Source organism: Archocentrus centrarchus, chromosome 9 (genome assembly GCF_007364275.1).
Source record: "Archocentrus centrarchus isolate MPI-CPG fArcCen1 chromosome 9, fArcCen1, whole genome shotgun sequence".
NCBI classification, from domain to species: domain Eukaryota; kingdom Metazoa; phylum Chordata; class Actinopteri; order Cichliformes; family Cichlidae; genus Archocentrus; species Archocentrus centrarchus.
In genome coordinates this window covers 5,988,352-6,010,458 of record NC_044354.1, presented here as the reverse complement: position 1 = coordinate 6,010,458, position 22,107 = coordinate 5,988,352, and the positions used below count along the sequence as shown (strand labels likewise).

Here is a 22,107-nt window from a genome sequence, read left to right as displayed (position 1 = left end):
CCACACCATAATCCTCCCTCCACCAAACTTCACCGTTGGTGCAATGCAGTCAGACAGGTACCGTTCTCCTGGCAACCACCAGACCCAGAGTCATCCATCGCATTGCCATATGGAGACGTGCAATTCCTCATTCCAGAGAACACATCTCCACTGCCCTAGAGTCCTGTGGCAGTGTGCTTTACACCACTGAATCCAACGCTTTGCATTGCACTTGGTGATGTAAGGCTTGGCCATGGAAACCCATTCCATGAAGCGCTCTACACACTGTTCTTGAGATAATCTGACTGACTCTGTGCATTATGTGCCTCAGCATCCACTGAGTTGCTGTCATTCCCAATCATTTCTACTTTGTTATAATACCACTAACAGTTGACTGTGAAATATTAATAGTGAGGAATTTTCATGGACTTGTTGCACAGGTGGCATCTTATGACAGTATCACACTGGAATTCACTGAGTTCCTGAGAGCGACCCATTCTCTCACAAATGTTTGTAGAAGCAGACTGCATGCCTGGGTGCTTGGTTTGATACACCTGTGGCCATAAAAGTGACTGGAGAAAATGAATTAAATGATTTGGATGGGTGAGTGAATAATTTGACAATCTAGTGTGAAGAACATCTGAGACTCCCCTTCTATATGTTTTATTAGCTATACAGTCTTGATTACAACAAATGCTAAACATGGCAAAAACAAGACATTGTAACCATAAAATGTCTATTTTTAGATCACCTTAGTAGAATAACTTTTTAAGATAAAAAGTGGTTCTTTTACCTGGAAATGTAAGATCTGATATAATGCTTATTAAAAGGACATTCTGCTGAGTTTTTTATGAACATGAGCTTGTTCACATTATCTGTACAATAATGCAGCATTCAATGCAACAATTATCAATGCACAGAATTTATATAAGGATAACCGAATCACTCAAAAACATGAATAAAAGTCAAAAAGAAATTTCAAAAAATTCAGAGTGAAGCTTCTCGTGGTGAGGAGTGCCAGCAGTGACAGAGAGATGGCACAGCTTCCAAAGCTAGTGTACTGTACATACATAATACATATAAGGCAAATGTGACTCACGCTAGGCTAACTGCTTGCTTGTGTTTTTTTTTTTTTAATAATCATGTAGTGGCAGGTCCAGAAATCACAGTTAGCACTGACATATAATTTACACACAAAAAACAATCCAGTTCTTTGCCATTTAGTGAATAATTAAAATTAATTTTCCTCATTTGTAATAGAATTTGTTCATTCATTCAGCAAACTAATAGCCAATTAAACATCTTTGGTGATTAAGTAAACCAGAATGGAATCAATGAACATTCAACTAAATATATTCAGAGTTTGAGAGAAGCTTGAGAAAGAAAATAAACAACTCTAGTGTGGACAGTGGCCTCTAGTACGAACAGTGAATGGTCTTTCCTTCAAAAGATGGAGGTGGAAGAATCCAATAAAAAAAACAACAAAATAAATGGACACCAAGGTGAGAGGGTGCTCTGCTGCCAGTTTAGCTGTACATGAGTTGAGTCAAAGTGTTTATTACAGTTTTTTCATTTGTTGGTTTGTGTTGCTGATCTTCATATCCATTTTGTCCACTTTATTTAGCAGAGCATCAATAGAGTCGTCCTGGGCATCAATTTCAGACTGCAGACCAAGTCCAAGGTTCTTCAGTCTACTCAAGCCATCACACATGTCATCTAAATCATTCACAAAGGACATGACATGAGTTACATTATGGCGGGCAATACTTTCATGGGTTTTGTTCTACTTTATATAAAACTGTGTTATGTAACTAAGTAACAGTAGTATTTCCCTACCCAAATTTCTGTCAAGAGTCTGGTGAGCGTCCTTGAGGTATCTGTTCTGAGGATATCCATTCTGTTGAGATGAGCCATCATCTATTGATGCAGTAGCTCCAAATCCTAGAACAATGAAATAAGAAGAGGTGGCAGCCAGTTTGTGGTGGGATGGTAACGTAATGCTGAGGCTCTTGCTCCAACACTTACCTCCTGTATCCAGTTTTCTTAGGTTGGGGTGGCTGGCTTGGTACTTATCTTCATGTCCTCTGCTGCTGGACAAGGCGTTCTGTAATCTGAGAAAGTTTGATATGGATTGTTCAAACATTTAGTGAACAAGAGTAAAGAGTGGTTGTTGTATAAGTACAGTTAAAAAACAAAAATAAATTAACTGAAATTTAACCTAAAGCTTAACCTGATGTTTTTTTTTATTCATTTATTTGATTTCTAGAAGAGGTTGTTGGCATTACTTTTACACAAATTCAGAGTAATTATTTTAATACTTTGCTGTAAAATATGATAACTTAACCCCACACATAAGCATATCACATATTAAAAAAATTCATTGCCAATGCTCTAAAGCACAGAAATCCTTGATTTGTTTAGGAGTTCAAACAAGGAGAAATTAGAAATGGATGCTGCTGCCACTGATACAGAGAATAAACTGACATTTACCTATCGCTGGCCTCATAGGCCTTTGGCTGCTCAGGTGGTGGCTTTGTCTCTGGCTTGCCCTTAAAATAATTGACGAGGCCACCCCATACACTCTTAATACTGTTAATGTGCCTTTGGCTGGTCTTCAGGTCCTGATCCATGTTATCCAGCATCTTGTCTGTCCTCTTTAGAGCCTCACCCTGTCGTATCAGCTCCTGTAGCGAGGAAGACAAAAAGAGAGAATTACTCATATCGAGGTTCGAGAAAATGGGGCTTTGATAATAACTGTTTGTTGACCCTGGCCTTTTCAAAGACTGGTGCCAATTCTTTGTGCACCAGTGTAAACCTGATTCATCTGAAATACCTCTGCAGTTTCTACACCCATCTTCTCTGATTCACAGATGTAGCCAAGGGAGCGGTAACTGCTGTCCACAGCGGACTGCGCTGTACGCATCACTTCCTGCTGCAGGTATCGCTGCCTCCTCTCTGCTTCACTCAACCCACTGTCACTGGGCTCATCGTCAAATGCCCTACTTTTAGGCTTGAAATCCTCTTCCTCGTCATCATCATCTGCAAATGGGTTGTGGGATTTAGGGTAGGCCATCTGAGGAGCAAACACAGTGTTTTGATAGTGTTTAAACTTTCAACTGTATCTCGTGATCATCAGCATCAAGTTACTAGTAGGTCAAAACTTAGTTTTTTCTTCCACACAATAAGTTTTCACTAATTAACACTAACCAATTAAACCTTCCAAACAGTCTTGCAAATACTGAGCGCTATTTATCTTAACTTCAACTACATTGCATTATAGAGCATAAGTTCATTATCAACATTTGCCTCAAGGTGCTTTAAACTGTAAGGTGAAGCCTACAATAGTAGAAAGAGATCCCAAACAATTCCCCAAGCACTTGGCAATGGTGGGGAAGAAGAACTCCTTTTCAACTGGAAGAGACCTCCGGAATAACCAAGCTCAGTTAGGAACAGGCATCTGCAACAACCAGCTAGGCACATATCCATCCATTCCATCTATCTTTGTCTGCTTATCCAGTTCAGGGTCCTGGGGGGGCTAGAGCCTATCACAGCAGTCATGGGGTGAGAGGCAGGGTACATCCAGTCGCAGGGTTAACACATAGAGGCAGGCAGTCACTCATGCTCGCAGTTACACCTATGATCGATTTAAATCACCAATTAACTTAGCCCACACAGACACAGGGAGAACTTCACACATAAAGGTCTGAGACTAGATTCAAACCTAGGGCCGTCTCACTGTGAGGCGACAGTACTAACCACTACACCACTGCCCCATCAAAAATAAATACGTATGGAACTTGGATAAGTGATTGGTGGTCGGTAAGAGAGGCTGAAATTGAAAATTTATTGATCTTAAGACTCTTCATGTAAAAGTGTATTATTAGGACACTGTTTACTGCTTTCTAAGCCAGGTTTCAAGACTGAATTTATTTCTGAAATAATATTCTAATCAATAGTTTTTAGCCTACCCTGTGCCACAACATTTTGAATTTCTTGAATTAAATAAGCGCAAAAAAGGGATGGATGGATAAAATCGCCTCTGGTCGGAAAAAGCTTTACCATTTATTATATTTTGGGACCGGACAGCTGCACAATTAATCAATACGGAACATCGCACGTCTGTTATGAAAATAATACTCAGTTTCACTGCCATAATAAACACTTTAAGATATGATTTCAAGGTGAGTTGTTCATTTGGAAACTTGTCAGACAGCGAAAGCTTCAGAGTGTTAGCTTTAGCCAACTACAACATTACCCATCAAAGTAAGTAATTGAAGTAATAGTTAGGATCTTTCCGCACGTTTCACATTAAGCATTTACATAAACAACTGCTGTGTTACATTAAAAGGGGAAAAAAAAACAGTACTGCAAGTCGTGAAGCTATGTTTGCTGTATCGAAGGGTGTTGGCTTGCTAGTCAACCGCTAGCTTATCTGACAGCCAACTAAATGACCACACCCGGAAGCAGCACGGAGTCAACGTTGACGCCTTCTTCTTCTTAAACAGATGCTTTCTAAAATAAAACAGTTAGAAAAACCACAGGGACGATCAACAGGCAAACCTTTGACCACCGACGATGCCGCAGACGTTGTTGTTGCTCTGTGCGCAGACTGAACGCTTCCTATCACGTTTGATGACGTTGCCTCACGCTCTCGCGACAGCTAATTGTGCGCAAGAGAAACGCACACACCGATGACGCCGGGGTTACTGTTTTATGAAAACTCACCCAGATTTCAATTTAAAGGATATAATTCAGTCCGTAAATTTGGTTTATTTGATAAAATTTAAGCCGCTTGTTAATGAGTTACTAATGTAACTATGAGCCCCTGTTAGAAATGTCCCTGCTGAGCTGCCGTACTGCGGCTCTCGCAGCCAGCCCTGTTCGCTTGTTTCCTCTCAGCGATGAATTGCGCTGGTTTAATGTAGTGGTAAACATGTCCGTAATGGGAGGTGGTACGAGGGGGTTTTATTTCAACACAGTCCTGTCGCTGGCCCGCTCTTTAGCTGCCCACCGCCCCGCGCCGGTCGAAAAGGTGAGAAAACCCGCGTGAGCTCCAAAAAACGCGTAATAATTAACCATGTTAGTAATCAGAAGCAGCAGGGTTGACCAGGGTGTAACTGCTCTTCCGCACAGGCGGTAGCTTATTTTGATCAACGTCATGACAACCAAGCTAACGTTTGACAGTTGTGTGTGTGTGTGTGTATATGTATCTGTGTATGTGTGCGCGTCCATAGTTAGAACTCTATAAAACGCGAGGTCTCCTAAACACTGGGGCAGAAAAGTGGGCAGTACAGAGGAAAGTGGCGTCGCTGTGAGGTGCCTGTTACTGGCTCGGGCGGGCAGAGCGGTCAGGCTTGATCAGCACTGCAGTCAAACAGGTTTAAGAGATGATTGAGAGACGAGCTCATTCACAGCGTGCTCTGTTTGCCTTTACTGTTACCAAAATCCGTCTACATGTGTCGTGCAGTTACTAACCTGTTGCAGATTGGTAGTCAGGTCTTTAGCAATGCAGGGAAGCTTAGTGGATTTGGAAAAACAATGTTTATATATCGTGTGCAATACAATAAAGGATAGGGAAACATATAAGCTAATTATCAATAAACTAAATGTCGTAACTTTTAGGATAATTGTGGGTTATATTATGTGATACCCAGTTCCACTGTGTGTGTATGAGTAAAGGGCGGAAACTGCCTAGCGCTTTATCAAATATCATAAATACTTCTATCTTAATGTGTCTGCCTATTCTATCTGTTCTGTCTCTGTAATGCTGGGTGTACAGATTCCAGGTATATCTCTAGTGTAAGTCTATCAAATATCACATCTCATTGGAGCATTGACTCCCTCACAAACAGTTAGGTATCTCAGAATTTCAAGTTATTAACTCAAACAGCATTTTTTCAGTGGCAGAAATAAGCTTCAGTATAAACAGGTCTTAACACCTGACATATTGCCTAGCCTTGCAGTGTTATGTTTTCATATGCTGTGTGACACGAGCCGACAGACACACCGAGCTGTCAAGTGAGATAAATTGGCTTAATCTGCGAATATTACCAGCTTGGGCTGTTAGCCGTGTCAAAGCACTTCAATGTATCTTCTTAGTTTATTTTACTTTTTGTGTCTTTTAGGTCCAGAAGTTGCAATGCATGTGTCCAGTGGAAGTCCGTGGTGTGTTCACTCTGGATGTGCGTCGCAGAGATGCTGTTATTGCACTGGCTGTGTTTCTGGTGGAATCTGGCTTACAGGTGGGTGGTTGTCAGTAAAAAGCAGCAGAGCAGTTTAGCCTTCTGAACACCGTCTTTTCATTTGACTTCAGGCTGTTCTGGTTGTTAATGGGTAACACAGTGGATTTAAGATTACACAATTTAGTTAATTACAAAGTGGTGTATTGGCATAACATTTGTACAATAATAATATTCTATTTTCCTAACTGCTTATCTAACTGTTTCACAGGTATTGTAATTGTAATATTATATTAGAACTGTTAGTCCACTTTTGGTCCCACTATCTCCTAGGACTCCACATGTATCCCTGTGATAAGCTTATTCCCATAATCTGATTAAGCTGCCGATTAGACATGCAGTTAGCCGTATAAGCCTCTAACCTCATCACACTTAGACACAGTGGGGAAAGCTTCCCTGCCATCTGACAGAGTAGAGATGATTGCTTTACTTTCATTTTTAAAGCAGTGATACATTTTCTTTGACCCAGATCTGCCTGCATGAGAATACCTCCTTGTTTTGATTCATCAGTGCTCGTTAGGCAAGCAGAAGCGCTTATTTTATGCTGCCGAGTGTACTTGTTTGTGGTGTGTAATGATTTGCTTTACTCCGGCAGCACAAAGACCTACTTGTTTCTTACCTGCTGAGCCTACTGAGAGGGCTGCCACGGGTCCAATGGATCGAAGAAAGCTCCGGAAAGAAAGGAAAGGGTAAGAAGAATCCTCTTATAGCGAGGCTTTTAGTTTTACAATGGATTCCTTTTGTTTGTGGCAGATGTGCACTAAGTAGTATTTTTAGCATTTCTTATTAGCTGTTGCTCTGTACATTTTTGGCAAATCAGCTTCTTATTTCTTTTGCTCAGTTATGAGGCATTTAATTCAGTTGTCTCTGTGCAAATTTCTGCTCCTCAGAATTTCTCCCTGTGGCAGAAAACTTCAGCTTCTGTCTAGTGACTCTTTTGGCAGATGTGGCTCAGAGGGACCCAGACTCAAGACAAGAGGTCTGCTGAAAAAGTGGTGATAGTTCAGTATATCATTATCCTCAGGGTTAACGTGCATTACAGTTAAGTGCTAACTCATTGTTTTACACTGTTCTCCTTATAGATTTTGAACACTGTAATGGAGGTCATGCAGACATTACAGGATATTTGCCAAACACCTGATAATCATGACAAAGGTAAACATACAAATGCAGCAAAAATTGACATAATCTCTTAAAATGAAAAGCTCAAAGCTGCTCTCTCTTGTCTGCAGTCTTCCTGTGCAGATATATTGTCCCCAGCCTGCTTGGCATGACTCGGGCGTTTGGCCGTTACAGCCACACAGATGAAGCACTGTTGTCCAAGTTGTTCCCCAAAGATTCGCCCCAGACCCGCTGCGTCACAGAGGAAACGGAGGGTGTGCGGCGCAGATCCTTCAATGATTTTCGTTCTATTCTGCCATCCTCACTGCTTACAGTGTGCCAGAGTGATACTCTGCGCAGACGCACCGGGACCAACCTAGATTCCTCTGCACAGGTCAGTGCATGTTGTCAGATTCGAGATCTGTTTTGTCTGTTCAGGATTATCAGAGGACACTGCAAAGCGATAATATTTTTTTGTGCTTTGTTAATTCATATTATCCAATGATATTATCCCAATATCATTGGATAATATGAATTAACAAAGCACAAAAAAATATTATCGCTTTGCAGTGTCCTGCAAAGCGATAATACACACACCAACAATACACACACCAACGCACGCACACAATATGACTGTGTGCGTGCGTTGGTGTGTGTATTGGGGCTAGATTCGTCTTAATTTACTATTGTGCACTGTATTTTAGTAATCATTTTTATCACTCATATTTTTATTATTTTATTATTTATTGTCTGAGGCACCTAGCAAGGAATGCATTTTAAATTTCGTTGTGCAACTTCTGTGTACAATGACAATAAAGATTCTGATTCTGATTCTGATTATTGATTAAACTTCTGTAATATGCTCTCACACAGATCAGTACAGATCCAGGAGGTCATTCACCCTGCTCGCCCACAGCCCCTAGCCCACATTACTTGGAAGGTAAAACTGAAGAAACAGAAGCTGCTTTGAAAAAAAAGTCTATTTCACTGTTTTGGATCTACATTCTTGCAACTCAGCCGAGCTTATAATTATCAGCCATCAGTGTTATGTAACAGCTTGGCACTTTGATGTGTGTTTATTCGGGTGAACTGCAATACCTCTCATACTGTAATATTGTAGTAAGGCATACAGTAAAACCATTTTAATTATGGTGAGACTTTTTTATTTGGGTTCCTGCCTTGTAGAGGCTAAGTTATGCCAATTTCTTTGGTACTAAGGCCTGCAAATGCTTAATGTGAAATCTTATATTACCCTATAGGATTAAAAATGCCAGTTCAAAATGTTGTTGTCAGATTTAGAGTTTTGTATCACTTGCTATATTTCCAATTGATCTACCATTATTTATGATAACAGTCATCTGGGACTGACTCAAAAAGTGCCTTGTTTCATTTAAGTCACTGCAACCTCGTGATCTGCAGTCATGTAGGACCAAATTCATTATACAGATGGATTTAATTTTCCCTATAGGCCATAATCTCTGTAAAATAACGTGCAGCAAACAGTTTGTTGAACTTTAATGGAAGCACTCATCCTTCTTGTTACACTTTTTAAAAATATTTCCTCTGGTTCCTCTGATTTCAGGTGCCTATTTTCCAGACAGCAGCACAGTAGACCCTGAGTACTATTTTTCTACAGTCAGCTCCAGTTTCTCGGTATCTCCTCTCTTCCCGGGGGCAGGAGAAAATGAGGTGGAGGTGCCTGTGGATCTGCTCCGACAGCTCCTTGGCATGGTGCAGTAGCCTACTACCCGCACACTGTTTACAGCTCTTTAAACCTTTTACTGTTGCTTCTCATCCTGTTTATGTATCTTGAGCCTTTACTAGTGGTTGTGTGCATTTTTGGCTTGCAGGTGAAGAAGCTTGTGTCTGAGCCATTTTTGAAGATTCTGGATGCCACTATAACAGAAGTCACAGAGGTAAGCATACGACCACGATCTGTGCAAAACTTTAAATGGCAAATGCAAAGTTAGATACAGGATCTTATCAGTTAAGTAATCTTTTCTGTCAATGTCTCCTCTGTTTGTTGCTAAGTCTAATCCTGGAATCAACCTCTATTACAAAACCTTCAGTGACCCTCTCTATGTGTGTGTGTTCAAAATGCTGCGGGACACACTATACTACATGAAAGGTAAAACATTAAATAGAGCTAATTTATTATGCATTATCAGCAGTCAGCCCTGCAGTTGCTGTTGTTATATTTGCTAGCCAATTAGATGGTAAACACTGTGTTACAAATACTCACACTCTCTTCATGCTTTTAAGCTTTGCAGCCGACATTTGTGCGGGAAGTGCACGATTTTGTACTGGAACAGTTCAGCAGCAGTCAGTCGGAGCTGCAGAGGGTTCTTCATGACACTGGAGGGCTGCCAGGCGAACAAAGCCCCCTCAAGCTTCGTTGCCAGGCCAACGCTGCCTGCGTGGACCTTATGGTGTGGGCCGTTAAAGATGAGCAAGGTATTAATTGGAGCAGAGAGTGAACAGTGGAGTGTACTTAGATGCCATAATCAGAGGGGCCTGGATGTGTGTATTGGTGCTGATTGTGTCGTATTTTGTTCCTGGTGTCTTTTTTTTTTCCAGGAGCTGAGAATTTGTGCACCAAACTGTCAGAGAAACTGCAGTCAAAAACCTCCAGTAAAGTCATCATTGCCCATATGCCTCTGCTCATCTGTTGCCTACAGGTATAATAATAATAATAATAATACAAAGTAGAAGGAGCAAAAACATATTTGCTCAAAGAAAAGTAAAATGTTACGGAAGGTTGTGGACATTGTGTGTCTGTGGTTGTTTTTTTTTCCCGATTGTCTTCTTCTCCGTTTCAGGGCATGGGCCGCCTGTGTGAGAGGTTTCCAGTAGTCGCTCACTCTGCCACGACCTCTCTCAGGGATTTCCTGGTGGTTCCTTCTCCTGTTCTTATAAAACTCTACAAGTACCACAACCAGTACAGTACAGGTACTCACCGCGTATAATGGTTGCTTCCTCGTGCTGAGTCTACGTGGCTGAAGCTTAGAACTGAACATTTACGCAGTTAAAATGGATATTTTGATTGCCACTTTAAAAATAGCATCTAACACAGATCTAGGTTATCCAAAGTCCAGCAGAGTTGATTGGATGCAAAGATAAATGGGACACGAGTCTTTTTTCCAAGGTTACAATAACAACTATGCATCAATAACAATGCCACTCTCTCGCCCAGCTCACCACCATCATTGATCTAGGCATGTTTATTGATGAGCAGATACAGACCCAAACAGCTGTAAGTGTAATTCAGGGTAGAGCTTTTTCTGTTCTGACCCATAGAGTGCCATGTTTTTATACCTCAGTCGTTTATCTGATGAAAAGAAAGAACGCACTCTTTAGATTTGACACTTAGCTGTTTATTTTTTTCCTGTGTGGGATCTTGTTTTACACAGTGCTGTGGCTTATATTCTGTTTTTGCTAATGTTCATGTGTTTGTGCTGTTGTTACACTTCTTCAAGGCACAGGAGAAATTAGGATAAATGTGACCAATGAGCACTCTCAGTCCACCTTCAACTTGCTGTCAAACAGGAAAGATCAGCCTTCCATGTACGAACAGCTCAGAGATATTTCCATTGACAACATCTGCAGGTTAGATACAAACACACCTGCACAAGCACTGCTGCAGTGAGATATATTAATATTATTAGATATGTCTTTTTTACTTAGACATTCAGTTTTTACTTTTGTATACTCCTTCTCTCTCAGATGTCTGAAAGCTGGTTTGACGATGGACAATGTGATAGTTGAGGCTTTCCTGGCCAGTCTTTCCAACCGTTTATACATTTCACAGGAGAATGACAAGTGAGCAGCATTTCTAGTGAAAACAATACACTCTGGGCCTCAGAGTCACCCAGAGTATATCTAGTTCCTTGACACTGATGAACTGATGATCTTATTTCTTCCAGGGATGCCCATCTAATTCCAGATCACACCATTCGAGCACTTGGTCACATTGCAGTAGCTCTGAGAGACACTCCTAAAGTCATGGAGCACATTTTGCAGATCCTTCAGCAGAAGTTCTGCCAACCTCCTTCCCAGCTGGATGTGCTCATTGTAGACCAGCTTGGCTGTATGGTCATTACAGGAAATGTAAGTACACATTTGCAGAGAAGCTTGCCCCAATTTTTAAGGTATTCATGGCTTACAGGGGATTTAGGGGAAGAAGTAAATAATTATAAAACAAATTACACTATAGATGAAATGTTTCGAACTAACAAAATCTATATTTAATTCCAAAAAATACCGATAGCTTCTGAATATTTTACATTAATATTTTGTCTGATTATTGCTGTTGCTTAAATATAACAAAAGTAACTCTTTTTATCCCGCTGCATCCATGATAGCGGTGGCCTTAAGCATCCTTATGTCTCTCTGTACTTCATATTCATATCTCAGGAACACTTTGAGGGAATTCTTTTAAAATTAGCACAAATCTTCTACTTGGGCTCGAGATGAAAACATTACTCAGAGATTTTGGTCTATACTGACATGATGATCACACAGTTACTGCAGATTTGTTGGCTGCACAGCCGTGATGTGAGCCATCACCACATCACCATCACATGAATGCTCATACAGGGCGGGATGGATCCATGCTGTCATGTTGTTTATGCCAAATTCTGTTCCTACCATCTGCTTGTCACACCAGAACTCGAGACACATCAGACAAGGAAACATTTTTCCACTCTTCCTTTCATTAATTTTGGTGAACGTGTGAGAATTGTAGCCTCAGTTTCCTCTTCTTAGCTGACAGAAGGGGCACCTAGTGTGTTCTTCTGCTGCTGCAACCCATATATTTCAAGGTCCAGTGTGCTGTGACTCAAGAGATGCTCTCCTGCATACCTTAGGCATGCACTAAAAACTTGTAAAGAGTAGTTATTTGAGTTACTGTGGTCTCCCTATCAGCTGAAAGCCGTCTGGACATTCTTTTCTGACTTTTGGCATCAACAAAGCATTTTCACCCAGAGAACTGCCACTCACTGGATGTTTTCTCTTTTTCAGACCATTCTCTGTAAACCCAGTAGATCAGTAGTTTCTGAAATAAGACCAGCCTGTCTGCAATGTTCTAAATCACCTTTCTTCCCCATTCTGATACTTGGTTTGAACTTAGGCAGCTTGTCTTGACCATTTTTACATGCCTAAATGCAATGAGTTCCTGCCCTGTGACTGGCTGATTAGATATCTTTGTTAGGTACATGTTCCACTGCTTGTTAACAAAGTGGCCTGTAAATGTATCTTAAGTCTGAACAGGCATTGATGTAAACTGCAACTTGACTTGGTGGCAGAGGGATACAGAAGTGTTAATTCGAGTTCCTTATGCCAGAGATGCTGACACATTGTAATTACCGTTAACTTGTCAGCTGCTGTTTATTACTTCAGTGCACTTTGCATTAAGAATGGAGTCCAAGATTCCAGTTGACACTCCATTGGAGTGTAACGGGGGCAGCCCACCCACATTTAAAAAAGGACTGGAAATGGATCTCACCAAAATGCCCAACTGAGTCCTTATATAGATCTTTTCACATTTGCTCATGCTGTCACCACTGATGTTTTATTTTAGAGAAAATTGTAACTGCTGTAAGTAGCCCCGTGCTATCTTGAGATTTTCCCATGTTGTTCTGTGTCTCTTTGTCTTGTAGCAATACATCTACCAGGAGGTGTGGAATCTGTTCCAGCAGATTAGTGTAAAAGCAAGTTCAGTGGTCTACTCAGCCACCAAAGACTACAGAGATCATGGATACAGGTCAGCATCTGCTCTTACACTGGCTGCAATGGCTTAAAGCAAAACAATGTATTTTAGAAATGACTGCAGCCTTGTTTATGTTGGTTACATTAATGTTTGTATGTATTGCAGCTGTGTTTAACTTTTTCCTCCATCTGTGCTGTTGTTTCCCCATCAAGGCACTGCTCTCTAGCAGTGATCAATGCTCTTGCCAACATTGCAGCCAACCTGCAGGGGGAGCAGCTTGTGGACGAGCTGTTGGTGAACCTTTTAGAACTGTTTGTTCAACTGGGCCTTGAAGGAAAGAGAGCCAGTGAGAGGGCCTCCGACAAGGGCCCAGCGCTAAAGGTAGGCGGCTCCGCATAAACATCTAAACACATCAGGAAACAGGCACACTGATAACATGCTAATATCTCACTATCATCCTAGGCATCAAGTAGTGCTGGAAATCTTGGAGTCCTCATTCCAGTGATTGCTGTGGTAAGCACCAATTAAGGAGAGTTTCCATTCATTTTCTGAAAGTCTTAAAATACCCACACAGAGCTCAGCTGTGTGATCTACATCGATATTTGAGTTCTTGCAGGTGAATTCAAAGTGTTAGTTAGGTTTTAACAGTATGAACAAATATTTACCAAGTCAATTGCACTACAGACATCAGTGTTATAGTTCAATGTTGAATGCTATTACTTTATGTTTTCCCAAAAAATACCTATGAGCTAAAAGTAATAATATATTAAAACCATTAAGTTTATATTTCCTAGCATAAAAAGGCCTTCATTTGTGTGCCAGTTAATACTTTTCATTAATAGTAACAGTTTTAGGTAGTAACACAGCAAGTAATTAAACAGTAAGGTTAAATTATTTTTCCTAGAACACTCCTTTTGTAAAAAACAGTAACTTTACAAGTTTAAACTTTATTCACAGAAATGACTGTTTCAATTCAGCATTAGAGTAAGAACATTTTCAGAATGCTGTTTCTTTTGAGCATGCTTCTCCATTAGTGTCACTGCAGAAGATGAAACATTAACAGAGAGATAAGCATTTATTGAGTTATTCAGAGGCACTGAGCACTTTGAGCAATAAAAGGGAGAATTTTAAATGTTCAGTTATAGGTTATATTCGCGTGAAAAATCATTACTTGATGTTAACTTTGAAAATCCACAAAATATACCTGGTGCTTCTAACCAGACATGTCATGAATAGTTTAGCTGTGCTGCACAACTTTAGGTTTAGCTCTGGGAGGGATTGACCACCCGGCCCATGAACACAAGGCATTCTGTGCGGTGCTCGTAGATCAGGAAAAGGAAAGGATGATCCACGACAAAGCGAATCTGAGAGGAGAGCGGCATGAAGCCCACCTGGGTCAGAGCGGCAGCTTCGGTTCCCTCTTCATTCACAGTGATGGTTCCCTGGTGCTTCAGCTACAGAGAGAAATCAGAATCTGTACTTTATTTTGAAATAGTAGGAATTATTGATTGCTGTTAATGAGGTGTTCGTGTGACTGAATGACTCACAGACCGTCTATTTGTTTAGCATTGGTATTTCTGAGTGATTTAGTATTACTCACCCAGTTCATGGAAACTTTTTCAGAGGTCATTCCAGTGAAATCGGCACTCTCCTGAAACATGTCAGTGAGGCCTATCTTCTTCAGGCTTCCAATCAAATCATAGTTTTGCTCCAGTTTAAACCGAGGTAACACAATCTCACGAGTCCTGAAGGGGGCATAGATTAATTTTCTCATGGTTGAACTTTTAAATCACAACAATAGCTAAAATTTTTCCCACCTATGCATACAAACAAATAACTGTAAAGGTTCCTCCACTGTAAAACTTTGAATGTTATTTTTGCAGTCTCAGCTTGTCACCAGGTTGTTGGCTGAAAGCTGCTGACCTGTTCGTCATGTTTTTGAGCCACTTGGTGACAACGGTGGGAGAGATCTCCTGCTCCAAGGTCCTCATGCCAGTCATCTTCCTTGGCAAGGCAATGAGCATGCTGATGTTTCCTGTGTATGGGAGCTAAAAAAAAAAAGGAAATTTTATTTTATTGTTACGCTGCTCAGTTAACCTGTTTGTGTGTCAGCGTCAACGCTCGTGGGAACATTTTTTGTTGAAGACGACTGGCACCCACCTGTAGGATGTCACAGTCTAAATCGTGATCGGCAGCAGCTAGATAGTTCCCCTTGTTGGTCATCATTGGCACACGTACACTTGCTTTTTCGTTAACTCTGAAGTTGCGATAGTGAGTCATTTCTTTGGGGAATTTTTGCTCCCATGTTCCTGTTTGTTCAAACAAATAAAAAAAAAACCAGAGTCATATGAAATCATAGGCATCTTTTGAAAGCATTTACTTTTTTTCTCTCACCTTTGAAGTACAGGTAGTTCAGTAACATCAGCACCATATTTGGATCCACACTCTTCAGGGGTTCCCGAATTAACCCTTTAGTCAGCTTTTGTATGCGCTGGTTAGCCTTTGCCAGAAAGGCAGGGTCTCTGAAGTCCACTGACTGAGGCTCTGCAAAATAATAATTCTTTGTCTCCACACGGAAAGCATCTTTCACCGAAACGTTGTTCTTAACGTAGACATCATTTACAGAGCGTAGCGTGTAGCCAAAGTTCCTCCTGAAGAGCCTGTGTGTCAGCTTCCTGAAAAGCTTGTGCACTGTTGTGTTGTCGTAGTGATAACTGGCGTTAACAAACTCAGCGAATCCCAGAGCTTTGTAGACCTGATCGTGGGTTCTGGATCCTGCTCCTAAAGACATCATCCCCATGGCAATGGAGATCCCAGCGGGTGCTAGCAGGATGTTTTCAGTTTGGTTGACATTGTTACGAAGACTTCGATACAGGTTAAAGCCAAACCGGGCATTCACCATGTTGAGGCGCTGAAGGCGAGACCGACCGTGGAACAGTCGCAGAAGTCTGGCGCGGCGAATCTTCGGGTCGGACGGTTCGGCGAAGATGTCAATGTCTGGGGCTGGTGTGGCAATCTCGTCAATCTCATCCCCTTCACTGAAAGACATGCTTAAACTGATCACCTAATCAATTAAAAGTAGAATCATAAGTAACTGTTCATTCTGGTTTGTACATGTGTCCCATGGTAGATGTATGTACGCAGTTACAGATGTATCATCAACACTAATGAGGAAAAATATCACAAGCATAAGTGTGTTTATGTTGTAAACCAACTTTGCAAATACATTACACTTTTATTTTCTCAACAATACATTTCACTTACATATAGTCATCACTGCCTGCAGCCAGGATCTTATCAAAATCAATATAATCTTCGTCCTCAAAGCCATCAAAAACGAGGTCGTTAGTGACGGTGTTTTCCTTGTGGAACTCCAAGGGCAGGGACTCTACGTCCACTGTGCCATCCATTTCGAAGCCTCTGGGGTCCGGTTTGGGGTCACTGAAGTGAGAGCTGATGTCTTTGATCCCAGCCAGAGATGGACTAGCCAACAGACAGATCACTGAGATGACAGCGATGACCCACATCCTAACGGCTGAGGCAGAGGGGAATGCACATTTAGTATGACTACTTTGAATAGATTTGATTAAATTAGATGTTAAAAATTATATAGGTATAAAATAATTTCCTGGCTGTTGAAAAAACAGTTTAAAAATGATAATAGCATTTTGTTTTTGCCTGTAATATCGGTAATGTCTTACCTTTAGTGTGTCCTGATATGAAGTGTTCTGTTGCTTCTGTTTGTAGGACTAAGAGCAAAGAATTGAATACACCACTGAACTTTGATGTGGGCTTCTCCTGAACAAATAAACCAGATCAAACAGACAAAAAGTCCTGTGACCAGCTAAAACCTTTAACTCTTCACCATTCTGCTCACTTGTTAAGAATATATAAGACTAACAGTTAAAGCTTCTGTAATTCAGTAACATATTTTTTGCAGCTGTTTAGTTTATTTAAGTCTTCGTTTTATTAGTATAATGTCCAGTGTGGAATATCTATTTGTATTTAGAGGAATTACCATTATTTGTAATCACTTCTTGCACTTTTTATTTGTTTATTTAAGAATTAGTTATTCTAAATCAATCACCCTTATCTATCCTGTCTGTTTTTTTGATTCACAGTTGACCAGGAGGCTTCCACCAATCAAAGAGGCCAAACCCCGCCTCCAGAAGCTGTTTAGGGACTTCTGGTTGTACTCTGTGGTCATGGGTTTTGCTGTGGAAGGATCAGGTGAGCAAGGAAGGAAGTAATTTTCATATGCTTTGCATACAGAAGAAAAGTTGTGCACCGTATCCTATCAGATGAATTGGAGCTGATATTCAAAGGTTCATGCCATGAGTTTGCATTTATGGGGTAAAGCTTCTCTCATCACAAGGCTCCTTGTCTGTTCACCTTGTCTGTGATGAAAAAGGTTAATAGTAGCAACCCAACATGTTTCTGTATTTCTTGACTTATATTTTGTCCTTTTAGGGCTTTGGCCGGAGGAGTGGTACGAGGGCGTGTGTGAGATTGCTACCAAGTCCCCCCTTCTGACCTTCCCCAGTGGAGAACCTCTTCGCTCTGAGCTACAGTACAACTCGGCTCTGAAAAATGACACAGTGACACCGGTACGTGTTCAACATCTGGATTTATAAAAAAAATTAAAACAACACCAGGACCACATTTTCAATTTCTTTCCTCTAGGCTGAGTTGAATGAACTGCGGTCCACCATCAGCAATCTTCTTGACCCACCTCCTGAAGGATCTGCCCTCATTAACAAGCTAGACTTTGCCATGTCCACGTACCTGCTCTCAGTCTACCGATTAGAATACATGAGGTCAGCTTTGTTGGGATCAGCTTAAATTCTTCTTTTTTCACCATGGATTCCTCAATATAGTGAGGTCAGAATGTGCAAAAATGTAATATCCCTTTTCCTCTTGTCCTCTCTCAGGATGCTGAGATCCAACGATCCCGATAGGTTCCAGGTGATGTTTCGATACTTTGAAGACAAAGCCATCCAGAAAGACAAATCTGGTGAGGACTGCATGCCGCGACCACTTTAGTTATCCTGTTGCTCCATATATGGAATCCGTTTTTCTCAGTTTTCCTTTTTATCTTTGTAGGCATGATGCAGTGCATCATTTGTGTTGGTGACAAGGTATTTGATGTCTTCCTTCAGATGATGGCTGAGAAGGTAGGTAACATGGTTCCTTTGAATAGTGAAGTATTTGGCACTTGAGGGATTTTATTAAACTCAGACTTTTTACTGCTGGATTAAAAAAAAAATATATCATTTTGTTTTTTGTGTTTTCAGGCAAAGACCAAAGAGCATGAAGAGGAATTGGAGCGTCATGCCCAGTTCTTGCTGATCAACTTTAATCACACCCACAAGAGGATCCGCAGAGTGGCAGACAAATACCTCTCTGGTTTGGCTGAGACGTGAGTAGTAATCAGTCAGTTATCTTTTCTGCGTTTGTCCTGCTCGTCACTTTTTGTAAATATTTTTATGTGCCTTCTACACCTGAACCAGATTCCCCCATCTACTTTGGAGCGGTCGTGTGCTGAAGACCATGTTGGACATTTTGCAGACGCTCTCTCTGTCACTAAGCGCTGTGAGTATGAGGAGAAGGTTGATGCCAGGTTGTTGGTTTGAGCCCATATAATGAGCGAGATAATGCAGAGTTGGCAAGTCGGTGTGTTGTGGTGGAATAAAAAAGTTTAAGTTATTTTTGTTGGAACTGATCACATCTCATGGAAGTGTTTAAATAACTGCAAACATAGACCTCATGTGCAACAAATGTATTTTCCTTTTACTCAGGACATTCACAAGGATCAACCATACTATGATATTCCCGACACCCCATACAGGATCACTGTTCCTGACACATATGAAGCCAGAGAGGTGAGTTTGGGCTGTTTTAACACTTATGACCACTAGAGGACAGCACAGTATGGGCTTCAAAATTAGTAGTGCTAGAGTTCTTCTCAGCTTGAAGTCTAAACTGTCTTTTAATGGTGGAATAAGGTTATGGCTTTACAAAATACTGTCAGATTTTAATAAAAGTATTAAATTTTGTGGTAGATTTTCTCCTTGTTATGGAATTTATAAGAACAAAAATCAATTAGAAAGTCTTAATTTAAGCAGTTTGTGCTAGAATTTATTTTACTCAGACTGGATGTCCACCCCTCCTGTTGTTAATAAAGCAGTGTTATATCCATATTTCCTAAACTCCTTTTAGAGTATAGTAAAAGACTTTGCTGCTCGCTGTGGTGAGATCCTGAAAGAGGCAATGAAATGGGCTCCTTCAGTCACAAAGTCCCACCTACAGGTCAGTTTCTTCCACATTTTCATTTAATAGATGGTCAGTATAGATTTAATTAAAGCAGGCAATTCACTTGTACCACCTTTTACCTTTTAATTTTAAAAAGTAGTGTTTACTTTGAGTAAACATGGCATAAGTGACTGTACAGGATGCTTATCATATCTATTATTACTTTTTTTTCTTGCAGGAGTACCTGAACAAACATCAGATCTGGGTGTCAGGACTGTCACAGCACACTGGCCTCGCAATGGCCACAGAAAGCATACTTCACTTTGCAGGCTACAACAGACAGAGTACTACACTAGGCGTGAGTCACAGATACACTTGCATGCACACACAGATCCTGCAGGTATTGCAGGTATCATACCATGAATAATAAACCCTGATTAAATGACAAGTAGAATTTAGATAAAATGCCAAACAGATGGTGGGAATCTGCCAGCTGCATTTGAACAAAACTGCAGAAAGATTTTAATCACTTTAAGAATACTGTATTTTTTATATATACACAGTCCTGCCAAGTATAATCAGAATTTTAGAATCAGAAGCATTTTGGCAACATACTCTACTAGGAGCGGATTGCAAACAAAAAACATTTAATTGCAAATGGCCACACGGGCTTTTTTGATTTAATGCATATTAACAACTGTCCAACATAAATGGCTTTTTAACATGACACGTGTGCAATTTAGCAGCTTTGTCAAAGCCTTTGGTGTTCTGTTTGTATTCAAAAAAAGTTTATTTTATTTGTGCACTTATATTTTATGTGTTTTATTTTATAGCTCTGTAAACTATTTGTAGTTGTCTATGTTCATGTGTGCATGCTTACTAGTCTGCGTGACATTATTTTGCTTGCTAGGCATTTCTCATGTCGTCGCCTTGTTAAAATAACGGACTAAGTCATTTTTTAATGGAAGTTTTATTTTTGCCTAAATCATGTGGATTTTTATTTTTCGTTGAGTTTTTTGTCTTTTCTGAAAACCCTAAAAAAATGACTTAGGCCATTATTTTAATGAGGTGATGATATGTTCTTGGGCCTGCGTTCTGCTATATCTGTCTTTTCATTTGCTTCATTTGTTGTATTTTGTCTTTATTAAACTGCCCCGAACTACCTACCTGGTTGCTTGGCTGGTATACGGATTTGCTGGTTACCTGGTTACTTACCTGCAATGGACTGGTGTGTTGGTTGGCTGGCTGGCTGGCTGGCTGGTTGCCCATTTGGCTTACTGGTTATGCTGGTACTGTCCTCCACCATGTGGCCAACCGTAGGCTGCTTTCCCTCAGGTTGGTCTGAACACTAAATACAGAGAAACAGGGCTCAGGCATGACATATCCAAGTGTGACATAAAAGCTATGAATCATGCTTTCATAGTTTGCAGTTTTTTGGCAGTTACACTGTTTTTCCCTTCAGACCACCCAGCTGACAGAGAGACCAGCATGTGTGAAGAAGGACTACTCCAACTTCATGGCATCACTCAACCTGAGAAACCGGTACACAGGAGAGGTAAACTTTATTAGGAATATTTAAGAAAACAAGTACTCCTATGCTCCTGAGCTCTCTGAGGCTATCTCCTGTCTTTTTTCATTTACTGTCTAGGTGGCTGGTATGATCCAGTTCTCAGAGGCGACTCATAGCCAGTCAGATCTCAACAAGTTGATGATCCAACAGATGACCAGTGCTCTGGACAAAAAAAATCCTGAGGCCTTCACCCAGGCCATGTTCAAGATGGCTGCCCTCCTTATAACTACCAAAAGTGAGTAGCTCTGCTCATTTATATAGTCCTTGTTTTTTTTTGTTTTTTTTAAAATAGAGTTCAGTTTTCGTTAGTAATTTTCTTGCTTTTCCGTGTGGCTTTCAGACTGCGATCCACTGCTCTTGCACCATCTTTGTTGGTCTCCTCTGAAGATGTTTACAGAACATGGCATGGAAACTGCTATTGCCTGCTGGGAATGGCTTCTGGCCGCACACAATGGAGTGGAAGTGCCAGTATGTGTCACTTCTCGTAAAGTCATTTTAAACAATCATATGAATGTGTATTCAGTTTCAAAATGTATTTCATAATAAATTGATTATCTTTAATGTTTCCATCTTCTTAGTTCATGCGTGAAATGGCAGGAGCTTGGCAGATGACGGTAGAGCTGAAGATGGGTTTGTTCTCAGAGGCTAAGGTGGAGGCCGGCCCTCTGGCCGTCTCTGAGGAGAGTCAGCCTGCACCCTGCGCTCCTGATGTTGTCCCCCACTTCCTGTGGATAGAGGTCAGTGACACACAGATAAACTACTGCTCTGTTACTGATTTCTTGTTTCCTCTGTTGCCGTCTTATACATAACTGCTGCCTTGCTGGATGGTTTTTGTCAGTTGTGTATACTTTTAAAGAGTGGCTATTTTATTAAAGGCAGTACTGAATGTGTGCACTCAGTGTGTATTGTAGCTCAATATTAATACATTTTTAAATATGTTTTTATATGCTACATCTTGAAGAATTGATCATCCCAAGAATTTTTGGATCTGATCAGCTCCACGGCTTCTTTGGGTTTTTCTGTTTCTACAAAATGGAAACAGTTGGAAACACAATCTATTTTATTCCTTTTTTTCTTCTTCTTCCAGTTTCTGGTGCAGAGGTTTGAGATAGCCAAGTACTGCAGTGCTGACCAAGTGGAGATTTTCACTGCCATATTACAGAGATCTCTGTCTCTGAGCGTAGGAGGATCCAAAAGCAGCCTAAACAAACATGTGGCCGCCATTGGGCCAAGATTCAGGTGATTTGAAATATCGTGAT

The 22,107-nt window shown here is 40.7% G+C and overlaps 3 protein-coding genes across 4 annotated transcripts in view; 1 reads left to right on the top strand and 2 right to left on the bottom strand.

Moving 5' to 3' along the window:
- Window positions 1–885: 885 nt before the first annotated feature.
- Window positions 886–4,690, bottom strand: snap29 (synaptosome associated protein 29). Its single transcript, XM_030738279.1, has 6 exons — window positions 4,540–4,690; window positions 2,813–3,052; window positions 2,470–2,663; window positions 2,005–2,090; window positions 1,816–1,920; window positions 886–1,695 (listed from the first exon to the last, which is right to left on the bottom strand). The coding sequence occupies exons 2-6, from the start codon at window positions 3,050–3,052 to the stop codon at window positions 1,538–1,540; spliced, it is 783 nt and encodes a 260-aa protein (XP_030594139.1). The 5' UTR covers window positions 4,540–4,690; the 3' UTR covers window positions 886–1,537.
- Window positions 4,691–4,798: 108 nt separating this feature from the next.
- The window catches only part of pi4kab (phosphatidylinositol 4-kinase, catalytic, alpha b), a 28,443-nt gene continuing 11,134 nt past the window's right edge, over window positions 4,799–22,107 (top strand). The window contains exons 1-35 of one of the 2 annotated variants that reach the window (XM_030738275.1): window positions 4,799–5,011; window positions 6,105–6,221; window positions 6,814–6,907; window positions 7,109–7,197; window positions 7,301–7,373; window positions 7,451–7,713; window positions 8,193–8,259; window positions 8,902–9,050; window positions 9,170–9,235; window positions 9,351–9,447; window positions 9,582–9,773; window positions 9,897–9,997; window positions 10,139–10,268; window positions 10,796–10,925; window positions 11,043–11,138; window positions 11,243–11,426; window positions 12,977–13,080; window positions 13,239–13,407; window positions 13,489–13,539; window positions 17,148–17,256; window positions 17,497–17,633; window positions 17,710–17,843; window positions 17,958–18,040; window positions 18,130–18,200; window positions 18,321–18,445; window positions 18,537–18,618; window positions 18,825–18,908; window positions 19,246–19,335; window positions 19,517–19,636; window positions 20,599–20,613; window positions 20,741–20,833; window positions 20,927–21,083; window positions 21,189–21,316; window positions 21,427–21,585; window positions 21,936–22,087. In XM_030738275.1, the coding sequence (XP_030594135.1) occupies window positions 4,814–5,011; window positions 6,105–6,221; window positions 6,814–6,907; window positions 7,109–7,197; window positions 7,301–7,373; window positions 7,451–7,713; window positions 8,193–8,259; window positions 8,902–9,050; window positions 9,170–9,235; window positions 9,351–9,447; window positions 9,582–9,773; window positions 9,897–9,997; window positions 10,139–10,268; window positions 10,796–10,925; window positions 11,043–11,138; window positions 11,243–11,426; window positions 12,977–13,080; window positions 13,239–13,407; window positions 13,489–13,539; window positions 17,148–17,256; window positions 17,497–17,633; window positions 17,710–17,843; window positions 17,958–18,040; window positions 18,130–18,200; window positions 18,321–18,445; window positions 18,537–18,618; window positions 18,825–18,908; window positions 19,246–19,335; window positions 19,517–19,636; window positions 20,599–20,613; window positions 20,741–20,833; window positions 20,927–21,083; window positions 21,189–21,316; window positions 21,427–21,585; window positions 21,936–22,087 (4,109 nt within the window). In that variant the 5' untranslated portion in view covers window positions 4,799–4,813. The remainder of the gene's footprint in view (window positions 5,012–6,104; window positions 6,222–6,813; window positions 6,908–7,108; window positions 7,198–7,300; window positions 7,374–7,450; window positions 7,714–8,192; window positions 8,260–8,901; window positions 9,051–9,169; window positions 9,236–9,350; window positions 9,448–9,581; window positions 9,774–9,896; window positions 9,998–10,138; window positions 10,269–10,795; window positions 10,926–11,042; window positions 11,139–11,242; window positions 11,427–12,976; window positions 13,081–13,238; window positions 13,408–13,488; window positions 13,540–17,147; window positions 17,257–17,496; window positions 17,634–17,709; window positions 17,844–17,957; window positions 18,041–18,129; window positions 18,201–18,320; window positions 18,446–18,536; window positions 18,619–18,824; window positions 18,909–19,245; window positions 19,336–19,516; window positions 19,637–20,598; window positions 20,614–20,740; window positions 20,834–20,926; window positions 21,084–21,188; window positions 21,317–21,426; window positions 21,586–21,935; window positions 22,088–22,107) is intronic. The other variant, XM_030738276.1, reaches the window with a different exon arrangement.
- serpind1 (serpin peptidase inhibitor, clade D (heparin cofactor), member 1) lies at window positions 14,083–16,837 on the bottom strand. The gene is made up of 7 exons (XM_030738278.1): window positions 16,728–16,837; window positions 16,291–16,561; window positions 15,421–16,064; window positions 15,187–15,335; window positions 14,950–15,074; window positions 14,627–14,771; window positions 14,083–14,480 (listed from the first exon to the last, which is right to left on the bottom strand). Exons 2-7 carry the CDS (start codon window positions 16,551–16,553, stop codon window positions 14,289–14,291), a joined length of 1,518 nt encoding a protein of 505 aa, XP_030594138.1. The 5' UTR covers window positions 16,554–16,561; window positions 16,728–16,837; the 3' UTR covers window positions 14,083–14,288.

What these genes read in the sequence shown, in the direction of transcription:
- snap29 (XM_030738279.1), bottom strand. Translation starts at nt 3,052, where the DNA reads ATGGCCTACCCTAAATCCCACAACCCATTTGCAGATGATGATGACGAG. An exon ending in TGGGTGTAGAAACTGCAGAG is followed by an intron (nt 2,664 to 2,812) that starts GTATTTCAGATG and finishes TCCTCGCTACAG; the next exon opens with GAGCTGATACGACAGGGTGA. An exon ending in GACTCTTGACAGAAATTTGG is followed by an intron (nt 1,696 to 1,815) that starts GTAGGGAAATAC and finishes TGAATGATTTAG; the next exon opens with ATGACATGTGTGATGGCTTG.
- serpind1 (XM_030738278.1), bottom strand. Translation starts at nt 16,553, where the DNA reads ATGTGGGTCATCGCTGTCATCTCAGTGATCTGTCTGTTGGCTAGTCCA. An exon ending in GAACTACCTGTACTTCAAAG is followed by an intron (nt 15,336 to 15,420) that starts GTGAGAGAAAAA and finishes TTGAACAAACAG; the next exon opens with GAACATGGGAGCAAAAATTC. An exon ending in CTCAAAAACATGACGAACAG is followed by an intron (nt 14,772 to 14,949) that starts GTCAGCAGCTTT and finishes TGCCCCCTTCAG; the next exon opens with GACTCGTGAGATTGTGTTAC.